At 36.6% G+C, this 12,568-nt stretch overlaps 1 protein-coding gene across 1 annotated transcript; it reads right to left on the bottom strand.

Moving 5' to 3' along the window:
- Positions 1 to 1,598: 1,598 nt before the first annotated feature.
- On the bottom strand, positions 1,599 to 10,526 carry LOC120522894 (OX-2 membrane glycoprotein-like). The gene is made up of 5 exons (XM_039743658.1): positions 10,300 to 10,526; positions 9,802 to 10,140; positions 8,190 to 8,486; positions 3,919 to 4,017; positions 1,599 to 3,386 (listed from the first exon to the last, which is right to left on the bottom strand). Exons 1-5 carry the CDS (start codon positions 10,340 to 10,342, stop codon positions 3,325 to 3,327), a joined length of 840 nt encoding a protein of 279 aa, XP_039599592.1. The 5' UTR covers positions 10,343 to 10,526; the 3' UTR covers positions 1,599 to 3,324.
- Between the last annotated feature and the right edge of the window lie 2,042 nt (positions 10,527 to 12,568).

Raw genomic sequence — 12,568 nt, 5'->3', positions numbered from 1 at the left:
TGCCCTGTGTTGGCTGGGATTGGCTCCAGCAGACCCCTGTGAACCCTGTGTTAGGATATAGCGGGTTGGAAAATGGATGGATGGATAAATCATTTTCAGTGAACTAATTCAGCATCTCTAATGGCACTCAATCAATTTTCAAACCCACTCTTCTTTGTCCAGGTTATCAACAAGATGCAGTGTAAGTTTGCAGCATCACACACAAGAATGAACTGACCTTGAACAGAGCCTCGCAACAGTCTGTCTTAGAGTATGAACACAACTGTGCTCACTCTAACCTGGTCACTTTTGAGTCCCTAATCTGTCTAATATGCATGCCTTTGTGAAGTGGCATGAGGGAGGTTTAATCAAAGACAACGTGTAATCACTACCCAGATATGATGAGGCTGATAATGAAACTTGGGCAGCTACAGGTATGAAGCACCAAACTAACCACTGAGCTGCTGCACTACCTTTTGTTCTACTAATTGTGAACATGAATTGCATCAAATAAACTTTTTCATACAAGTATTCTGTATATCCAGCACCATTTTCAACATTTACATTTCATTTTAGTAGCAGTCATGCAAGTACATTTCAAGATAAGGTATGCCAGATCTACTCTGTGGCTAATTTATTCAGCTGGTAGTGCTACAGAGTCTTCATTTCAACAGCATAAAGACTAGCTGTGGGGTCAAGTATGAAATGTACAAATGTACTCCCTGTGGATATCTATAAAAGTGGCTTCCACTGTTAAAACTGTATTGCATTTGTATTATTAGTATACAAGCTCTAGGGATCCAAGTTTACTTTCAGTATAGGCTACTGCCCTTGTGGGGGTTTGTGTTCTACCCAAATCTGCTTATGTTTGGCTAGGCACTCCACTTTCTTATTACATTTGAAAGATATGCATGTATTGTGATTTGTGAATGTACATCATCAGGCGTGATTAAGCTGCATCAGCTTGTGTGTGTTAGCATGTTTTACAATGGGGTAAATTCCCACCTACTATTGGTTCCTGTTCTAGTTTTGTGACCAGTATTACCAGTAATGTATGTTTTTAGTTTCATATTTAAAATTGACAATGTAAGAAACAATTGTAAAATTCTACAACTGAAATAACTGTAGATTCAGTCCTTGTTTTATTCTCTTACTGTTTGACAATAAGAATCACATAACAAAATACTAGTACTGTTTCAACGGTACACACACACACACACGCACACTATACAAATAAAATGAATACACTTAAAAATTTACGTTACCCAATATAAACTGTGATTTTGCAATCATACAAATGATTAACTGTTTATCTGTTTTAAAAATGATATAATCTCCCTAAAATTGCATTTTAAAGTAAAATAAATGCCTGCTAATTGTGATTTTGAAAACTTTCTTCGTCGTTGTTCTTTCTTTTGGATTGTGTAATTGCCAATGAACTCCAAATCAATTAAAATGTTTTCCAGTAAAACTGTCTTCATTTTAATGAAGTGCTTGAAATGCCTTTCCTGTATTGTGCAACTTACTAAAACATGAGAGAAGTTTGTTGATGCTAGACTGGCGAAGATCTGGTACTCATAAATGCTTTAAGGAGTGAGCCATTCAAAAAAGGGTCAAAATTCAAATGATTTAAGGTTGTTTATTCTTTGTTTGAAAAATAAAAAGCAATTGTATTTACCACACACAAAAAAACTGTACAAGCAGCATGAATTGTTCATTTTTTCAAGTAAACAATGCTTCCTTATGCATGAACAAAAAGATAAAACAAACTTCATTGAAAGTGCATGACTTTCAAGTAGGAATTCTATTTACATATAATGCATCTGAATCATCCACAGTTAAATATCATGATCTGAACAAAAGCTTTGTTTGGTCTTATTGGCTTAGAGAGTACTATTCATCTGTTTCTGGAATGCACTTCCTTAGTTTCAATTAAGATAAACAAGTATACATTTAAGAATGAGGGATACAAAATATTGTTTGAATGATCTCATTTTGGACAGGTCAGAGTGGACTGACATAATGTCTTTAAGCGATCCAAACTTACATAAACGACCAGCTAATCTAAAAACAAATGCTAAGTAAGACCAAATAAATCCTTTCTTCACCAGTCATTTTTAAGAATACACAGTCACTAACTACTAATGTACCATACTGTAGAAACACAGGAATGGCTACTTCACTTTGCATTTGGTAAAACCGAATCAAACTATTAGGACTTTTTTATATGGCATGGCTAACGAATCGCGGCATTAAAGGTAATCCCAACTGCAAAGTGTTAGCATTCAAAGCTACATTTGATCACTTTCAAGGGCTTGTGCAAGCCATGAGTAAAACATTTGTGAACAGATTTTTATGAATAATATAATACTTAAGTGGTATCCTCTTTTAGGTAAATAATATTCTATTATTTTTATAACTTCAAAATGTACATTTTATTACATCAACATAATTCACAATATTTAAAAGTGCAATATAAGAATTGAGGTAGAAAACTACTGTGCAACACCTGCAACTAACTGAATTTACAGAGCATTGCGTCAGACCTGAACAAAATAACAGAAAACAAGCTGCAACAGAACAGGCTTGATTGAATATAGCAGCCATCACAGTGAACCTCATTTCAAAGCGTTATATACATACAGTGTAATATTTGTTCAAGTGAAGCCATGGTAGCTGAAGTGAGTCACTTGGAATTAAAGGGAATTTCCCCCCTTTGGACATATAAAGTATATATGTATGTACATGCACACTATCTATCTATCTATCTATCTATCTATCTATCTATCTATCTATCTATCTATCTATCCTGTCTTACAATTTACAGCATTTTAGCCAGTAAGGGACCACACTGACCACAAAAGAAGGCTCTTTTGCCATTATTTACTGATAATTTCACTTCGTTCACATTTATCAATTACCACTTTCTTAATACTTCATAATACTAGGTTGATTTAGTTGTGCAAACATGTAAATAAGATAACTATAACAATTACTGACATATTCAAAACTGAACTGTAAACATCGCCAAAAACATTAATCGAGATTTCTCACATTAGACAATTATAAGACACACTCAACTACAGGCCAAAGGCATTTGATCTGCACACTTTCTCTTTTATCCACAAACAATAAAATGTCTAGCTTAGAATCGGAATATGTATATACTCAAAGGAATTCAGCAAAAACTTGAAATTAAAAACATTAAGTTGATGACACTGTATAATACACATTAAAATATTGCATTGTCTAATAAATATCCATAAAAAATAAATAAAAGTAGTGTATTTCAGTGAAGTAAATGTTGAAATGTCCCCACTGTATGACCATTCAGCCAAGACTGTTTCAGACACTGAAAAGTGGACCACACTGATTCCTTTCCATCGTTTCCTTGTGTATATTTTTTCCTGCAGGAAAATGAAATGGCACACTGTCATGTCAAAACTCAGTTTGTAATTCATGCACAGTATAAACTAGTAACTAAACAGCACAATAAGATGAGTGTTACACATGTGGTTTCTGTTTGATAATCTGAAATGTTATTGCAAACTAAAACTTAGCATCTGTTTTTGTAACTTAATTTGTTTGACGTCTGATTAGCTTATGTCCCATGCAACAGTAGAGGTTTATTATAAGCATTGTAAAGGTGGACAGCAGTAATTTTATATTCTAGCCTTAACACAATATGCCACCAGAAATGTCCAGTTTTCATATAATTTAGGACAGATATTCCTGTTTTTAAGAAATTAAAAACTGTACTGGACTGACTCCATGCTCATACATACTCAGAAAAATTAACAAAGAATAGCAATGAGTTAAGCACAAGGATGAATGTCATACAGTACTATGTTACAGTATAACACTGAATTAATGTTTATCAATGAAAGCATACTCTATGTTTATTACTATGATTTGTAAAAAGTAAAACAGCAAGCTTACCTTTTGTTTTGTATCTGTATATGCAGTAGAGAACAACTGCTCCAAAAATAGAGAAGATTACAACTTCTACTAAATATGAGACTTGCTTTTGCGCTGGTTCTTCAAAAAAAAAAAAAGAAGAACTGTTTAAATTTAGGTCATGGACTACATTTACTTTTAAAAAATCTATATACAGTGTTAACAAATAAATTACATTAAACAATATTTTACAGTGCTCTAAACCATTAATGTGGTAAAGTGAACCAGCTGCTTCTGATTGATTAAAAACTTCCATAATGCATACAGTACTGTACAATTAAATGCAAAATGAATGTTTATTCCATTTCAGTACAAACTGTCTTTATAGTTTTGCTAAACTACAAGGTACACCATTATGGATCTCCAGTGTTGTTTGCTATACATTTTACTGTAACATTTTGGTACAAAGCACTACTAAAGTAAAAGTACTTTATCCAGTTATTGATTAAAAAAGTCTGATTTTAAGGATTGGGTTGTTTCTTCTTCACATTAACAGCCATGGAAAAAATGTATAATTGACTTGACATAAGACTGGTTCTTAGTATTTCCCCAAATTCCAACTTCATTAAACATAAATTTAGCAAATTTTAAATAATGGGACATAATGACAAATGCATCAGTAGATAACAATAGACCACTAACAGCATCTGAGGAAATCTGTTTCTGACAAATATGACTGTATGGTTTAATTCCATCCTGTGTTATAGTCAGTGGCCAATTCATTCTCTTTTTAATATTTATTAATGAGTGTGATTTCACCATAACATCTTTTAATCCATTAATTTTCATTTTAGGTTAGAAATGAACAGCTGAAGTCGTTGTACTTTTCTAAGAAACTTACCAATAGTAGGTGTTTTATATGCACATGTAAATGTATTTAATTTGTCAGACCTTCAGACATGCCCATTTAAATATCATTAAATGGCCTTTTGTTTCCAGAAATTGTCCTGCATATTGTTCTTTGATGACCAGGAGTGCTAAAACATTATACAATTTCACAGAAATGCAGCATTTAGTGCCAGCATGTAATTTGCTAAGTAAAATGTGGGTTTAACTAAAAAAGAATTTGTGTTAAACACACACAACACATTTTCCCAGCTCTTCTTTATGCAGCATTCCATTCTTTTCATTTACTGATGTCTGTTGAAATAAAAGCTTATGTCTAATGTTTTCAGATATTGCATTGTGGCGGATTTTTGTTACTAGGTTCTCTGTTACTCTTTTTTACTAGTAAATATGTTTTCTAAACCTGCCTTCTGAGAAAAGCACTCTCCAACTCTGTACCTTTATAGGCTGATTTGTTTCAATGACCACACTGTTCCCATGAGACAACATACAAACACAGATTGAATACTCTTAAAAATGAAAGCCAGAAGAGAACCACTTTTGATTTTTAAAAGAACCATCCATATGAAGATTCCAGAGAGAACCTTTACTTATGTACATTTGTAAAAGGTTCTAAAAGTAACCATGAATAGATTACAACAAAATTGTGAAATAACAATGGGTTCATGATTTTTAAATGACTCATGCTACATTCAATAACACTAGCTAAGTTCAGGCATCCTTCATCTGTTGTATCTACTAGTTAGCCTTCTAGATATATATATATATATATATATATATATATATATATATATATGTTTTGTCCACATATTAGTAACCATTTCAAAGCCTGAAAGACCATTTTCATATACAGAGAATAAGCTCCAGCATGAAATAGCTCATTGTCAAGCAATGGTTCAAGAAGGAACCACACAACTCTGTAAAGTGCCATTACAGAACCATTATTTTTAATTGTACACACTTGGTAAAAAGATGGCAGCAAGATATAAGAAATACAATTTGTGACACAAATTCTTATTTTATACCTGTAGACATGTCATTCTACTGATGATCAGAGTTAACAGCGGGTCATCTTTTGTGACCCATGACCCATGTGACCCATCACTCCTATGATCCATGACCTGGATTTTCCTGGTTCCAGAGGCAGCATCAGCAGATGAGACTACATTTGTTGAAAATAGGCATTTTGCTAACTGGTACTGCATTGTTAACTGCCAAACTAGTTCTCATTATGACAGTAAAGGTGCCACTCCTCCTCTTTGTTTTATTTTTATAAATTTTTTTTTGATCGCTGTATACACAACTATATACACAACTGTATACACCGATTGGCTAGACAGAGGGACCGAGCTGGGAAAGATGTGCAGCAGGTTAGGATGATAAAGGATAAAGATAGAAACGTACTCATAAGTGAGAAGGGTGTGTTGAACAGATAGAAAGTGAACTTTGAGAGGTTGATGAATGAAGAGAATGAGAGAGAGATGGTTAGATGATGTGGAGATAGTGAATCAGGAAGTACAACGGATTAGCAAGGAAGAAGTAGCAACAGCTATGAAGAGGATAAAGAATGGGAAGGTTGTTGGTTCAGATGACATACCTGTGTAAGCATGGAGGTGTTTAGGAGAGATGGTAGTGGAGTTTGTAACCAGATTGTTTAATGGAATCATGGAAAGTGAGAGGATCCCTAAGGAGTGGAAAAGAAGTGTACTGGTGCAGATTTCTAAGAGTAATGGGGGATGTGCAGAGTTGTAGTAACTACAGGGGGATAAAATTGATGAGCCACAGCATGAAGTTATGGAAAAGAGTAGTGGAAGCTAGGTTAAGAAGTGAGGTGATGATTAGTGAGCAACAGTATGGTTTCATGCCAGGAAAGAGCACCACAGATGCAATGTTTACTCTGAGGGTGTTGATGGAGAAGTATAGAGAAGGCCAGAAGGAGTTGCATGGTGTCTATGTGGACCCGGAAAACCTGGAAAAAGCATATCCAGGGTGCCTTGACAGGAGTTATGGTATTTTATAAGGAAGTCGGGAGTGGCAGAGACGTAAGAGTTTTACAGGATATGTGTGAGAGAAGTGTGACAGTGGTGAGATCTGAGGTAGGAGTGATGAATGCATTCAACGTGGAGGTGGGATCACATCAGGGATCAGCTCGGAGCCTTTTCTTATTTGTAATGGTGATGGACAGGTTGAGAGATGAGATTAGACAGGTGTCCCCGTGGACTATAATGTTTGCTGAGGACATTGTGATCTGTAGTGAGAGTAAGGAGCAGGATGAGTATACCATGGAGAGATGGGGATATGCTCCAGAGAGGAGAGGAATGAAGGTCAGTAGGAACAAGACAGAATACATGTGTGTAAATGAGAAGGAGGTCAGTGGAATGGTGAGGATGAAGGGAGTAGAGTTGGTGAAAGTGGATGAGTTTGAATACTTGGGATCAATAGTACAGAGTAATGGGGATTGTGGAAAAGAGGTGAAAAAGATGGGTGGAATTGATGGACAAGAGTATCAGGAGTAAATTGTGACAGACGGTTGTGAGACCAGCTTTGTTAAATGGGTTGGAGACAATGGCACTGACCATAAAGCAGGAGACAGAGCTGGAGGTGGCAGAGTTAAAGATGCTAAGATTTGCATTGGGCATGACGAGGATAAACAGGATTAGAAATGAGTGCATTAGAGGGTCAGCTCAAGTTGGACAGTTGGGAGACAAAGTCAGAGAGGCGAGATTGCATTGGTTTGGACATGTGCAGAAGAGATGCTGGGTTTATTGGGAAAAGAATGTTAAAGATAGAGTTGCCAGGCAAGTGGAAAAGAGGCCTAAAATAAGATTTATGGACGTGGCGAGAATGGACATACAGGTGATGGGGTGTAACAGAGGAAGATGCAGAAAACAGGAAAATATGGAAAAAGATGATCCGCTGTGGCAACCCCTAACAGGAGCAGCAGAAAGAAAAAGAAGATTGTATAGTGAGAGTCCTGTTAAAATCATGAGCCATAGTTCACAAATCTATTACCATGCATCTACTCATGGTTATTAGGGAGTCTGTTATATATCTAAATAAATAATGATTCTTCCTGGGATTATCATCCAAAAGTGGTTCCCCTGTGGCATAGCTCTGATTAACCATTCTGGCACATGTAAATGTGAACATGGGAAGAACAAACTTTAAATTATGAGGTATTGTTTGAAAAGGAAGGATTTTTGACAGATTAAAAAATGGTTGGAACAAAAGCAGGAGGATTTTAAAATACTCTATCAAAGAATTTTTGCTGCATCTTATATGTAGATATTTGGTCAAGTCAGTTAATATTGTTATCCTTATGTACAGCAGTATTTCATTTTAAACAACAAGAGGTGGTATAGAATAAACCAACAACAGTTACAGTGCAAAGTAAAAATCAGAAATACCTGTTTTCTCATACAGTAGAACGAAATGTCTGCTTTCAGAATTCTGTAGTGCAGGGTGCTTCACTATGCAGTCTACTCCTCCGTATACACCATCAGAGTGTTTTAACGTCAAGTTGCTTATGACCGTCACACTTCCTTTCCCGTTATCGGTCCGCTGCTCCTCTGCAGTAAGTGTTTTGTTTTCTGATGTTCTCCAGAACACCTCCGGAGCCGGCTTGCCGGTGGCAGAACACATCAGGAAATATGTGTCTTCAGTTGCAGAGATGTTGGAGGATTTTGTTGTTATATCATAAAGTTCTGAAGAGAAAAAACAAAGCCGTTAAGTGGCACCAGGATTTTTCCTAGATTCACTGAAAGACTGCAAAGTGAAATATCAGCCATCGTTCGGTAAAGTAAATGGGATTTCCAAGAAGTCGCAATGGCCCTCTCACTTTCATTTCTCTTCTCGAAATGGGGTATGCAAACAACAAATGAAAAACCCATTAGTAATAGAAAAAGTACGTGACGTTTCCTTCTTTGTTTCATTTTTCTAATGAGTTTGCATGTTATAGGCACCAGGTGTACGAGACAAAGAAAATAAAAGTATACCCAGTGCCTTAAAAAATCTATATTTGCACCTAACGGGTTACTTTAATGCTTTGAGTTGTTATAATACTGGCGGCTTTGTTGTGTATTATATCTTCCATACCATTTTACATCGACAATTAAACAATATGACGTAAAATATGTATAATCCCACGGGAAAACCAAGAAGAACGTACAAAAACCCCAATCGCATGACCCTCAATTCGTAACGCAGAAGGGCAGGCTCATCCGGTCTAGTGCAGTCATTTTCAACATCCTCCTCTTCATCGTTACCAATAATAAATTGCCTGGTCCAGCTAAATCCAGTTTAAAGCTAAAGTACGTTAACGCCTCCTGGCCGCAAAACAGCTGGAAACACTGCTCTAGTCCATTGTATGGCAATAGAATTTGCTGAATCCACATCGATGGCGATCTGACCGGAATTCAAAATCCGTCGCCTGGGGGTCAGCCACTGCGCCACCCTGCCATTATTACAGTATTTGTATCCGTCCAATTTTATGATTCTATGCAACGGGCTATAATACGTAGCATGTACCAGCATCAAGTACTAGGCAGTCAACTTTTTAGACACACATCAAAATAGTTATAGTGTGGATTACAGTCCCTTTGTGAATGTTTTGATTTAAATAATGCTGCTCGGAGGAAACAGAAATCCGCAGGCGAAGTAAATCATCTAAACTTTCGAGATGAGTTTGATATTCATGTAAACACTGTATGAACTTTAGTACAGTCGTTGAACATTTAACTTGAATTCCCCGTTATTTTTTATTTCTAATTTTATTAACGCTGGGGATGTCATGCCGCTCTCGTAATTTGTAACTGATAAACAAAACGTCCAAACCGACTGCTATATTAAACACTATTTAATGTAATGGAAAATAACTTTGTTACACCATGAAGGCATAGCAACATCAGTTATCACTACGTTATTTTTTTTAAATTGAACGGATATAATTCACCAGCTTCACGCATATTTTAGCACACTTGCATCCATTTTAAATATTAACGAGACGATGCTCCTGCTCACCATGTACTACGAGACACGTCTTTCCAGTCACAGAGCCAGTCGGATATTCGCTGAATAAACATCGATAACATCCTTCATCTTCAGGTCGCACTCCTTTGATCTTGATCGATGTTACATTAAGAGATGATGTCGAAATGTTTATTCGCTGTTCGTAAGGTTCCAAAACTTTCGCCCCAAAGTATTCGCTGTAGGTAGCCAGGTTATTCACAGCGCTTCCGGTGATCTTCTGCCAGGTGATCTGATTGATAGACTTAGGCTCTTGTAACTGACATCCTAGCTCCACATCTTCGTTTAGTCTCGCATCCACCGTTGCAGATGTGTCCACCACGGCTGCAAATCCTGAAAGGCGGGGCAAAAATTAATTACAAATGTGGCTTATCAATGATCTTAAGAATATTCATACTCTAATGTCTACAGTAAATTAAAAGCAGTCATTTTTTCACATTTGCCCAAGTAGAAAGGTACAAGAAAACATTACAACTGCTAAAATAATCTCACCTTCTTTCAGAAGACAGATCGCAAAGATAAGAAAGAATCTCATGTCTAAACTAAAAGCGAAACCTCGACTCAGGACAGCTCGCGAGTCGTGTATGAAGTGATATGAGAGAGGATAACCCTAGCTTTTTGTATTGTATATAAGGAATTTCCCGACCACACCCGCGATTTTACACCGTGGAATCCCATAAGAAAGCACGAGATACAGTAGCTGCAAGCTTTTTACTGGCATGGTGACTGACAACTGTAATTACTGAAAAGAAACTTCCTTTTAACATATTGAATAATTTTATAGTCACGCCTGTAAATGCACACTCCTTCTCAGGACATTTTACAAAGTACTGTACATTATTTTTATAAGCATCAGAGTTACACATTCATATATGTGAAACAAACGGGACCGCGAATTGTATTAGATTTAAACCCACACCAAAACAAGCAAAACACATAACACTACAGGAAATTAACATAGTTTAAAGCTTTGACTAAACGTAACACCCCATCCCTACTCAGTTCAGAGATCCATATAGACCAGAAAACGCTAGGAGATTATTCCCAGTATATATTATGAAATCAAAAAATAAAACATGGAGATAGTAAATTCTGAAAAAGTAGATTTTTACCATTCCTCAAATGAAAAAAAATCCAGTTTTAAAAAGTGCTGTGGGTTCAAATCCTGCTAATAATACTGTCATATTTATATAATCTTGTGTTTATCAATAAAATGTATTATTCTGTTTCTTAAAACAAGTGCCTCAGTTACCTTGACACAAGTCGAAGGGGCGGAGTAACCTCCTGGAAAGAACGGCAAGGAAAATAAAGTGAGAGCCCAAACAAATTATTTAATTAATTACTGGCATTGTCATAGGCAAAACAGACAATTAATTAGCTGATTGATTGAACATCAATCAATTAATTTTCTCACATCCATGCACCATTTCCTACATTTATTTGGTGCCCTTGTGTGGCAGAAAAAGAAATCTGTCACAATTTCCTACATTAATTTAGCAGTCCAGGGTGGGCCCAAGTAAAAATCACTTGCATCTCCTACGTTAATGTAGCATCCCTGGGTGGGCTTAAACCAAACCCTTCCACTGGTTCCTTTACACTTGTACTTCCTACAAGTGTATACATGTATTATGAATTATTGAATTTCATTCCTTGACTCGGAGATTCCCTTACCCCTATCTTCTACCACTGTGAAAAATTATGTGATAAAGTCTAGAAATACTATCAATATCTTTGTCATTAGTAGATAAAATATAATAATGAGGGATTATGGAAGTTAAGCAAGTTCTTTTGACTAAAATGTCTAACATACATAAAAAGTTGTCTGTTGCCATACACTTAACTCACAGCTAATAGAGTCTATAAAGTGTATGGCAGGGTCATTATTGTCATGTGTATAGAGTAATGTACATTGAATTTCTTAATTGCCTGTGCTACGTAAACATGCAACACATCAGATACAAGCTATCAACATATACACTCACCTAAAGGATTATTAGGAACACCTGTTTAATTTCTCATTAATGCAATTATCTAATCAACCAATCACATGACAGTTGCTTCAATGCATTTAGGGGTGTGGTCCTGGTCAAGACAATCTCCTGAACTCCAAAATGAATGTCAGAATGGGAAAGAAAGGTGATTTAAGCAATTTTGAGCGTGGCATGGTTGTTGGTGCCAGACGGGCCGGTCTGAGTATTTCACAATCTGCTCAGTTACTGGGATTTTCACGCACAACCATTTCTAGGGTTTACAAAGAATGGTGTGAAAAGGGAAAAACATCCAGTATGTGGCGTTCCTGTGGGCGAAAATGCCTTGTTGATGCTAGAGGTCAGAGGAGAATGGGCCGACTGATTGAAGCTCATAGAAGAGCAACTTTGACTGAAATAACCACTCGTTACAACCGGGGTATGCAGCAAAGCATTTGTGAAGCCACAACACGCACAACCTTGAGGCGGATGGGCTACAACAGCAGAAGACCCCACCGGGTACCACTCATCTCCACTACAAATAGGAAAAAGAGGCTACAATTTGCACAAGCTCACCAAAATTGGACAGTTGAAGACTGGAAAAAGTTGCCTGGTCTGATGAGTCTCGATTTCTGTTGAGACATTCAAATGGTAGAGTCAGAATTTGGCGTAAACAGAATGAGAACATGGATCCATCATGCCTTGTTACCACTGTGCAGGCTGGTGGTGGTGGTGTAATGGTGTGGGGATGTTTTCTTGGCACACTTTAGGCCCCTTAGTGCCAATTGGGCATC

The sequence above is a fragment of the Polypterus senegalus genome, chromosome 2 (assembly GCF_016835505.1).
Source record: "Polypterus senegalus isolate Bchr_013 chromosome 2, ASM1683550v1, whole genome shotgun sequence".
Classification (NCBI taxonomy): Eukaryota; Metazoa; Chordata; class Cladistia; order Polypteriformes; family Polypteridae; genus Polypterus; species Polypterus senegalus.
The sequence above is the reverse complement of the archived record's forward strand: the minus strand, read 5'-3'. Positions and strand labels throughout refer to the sequence as shown.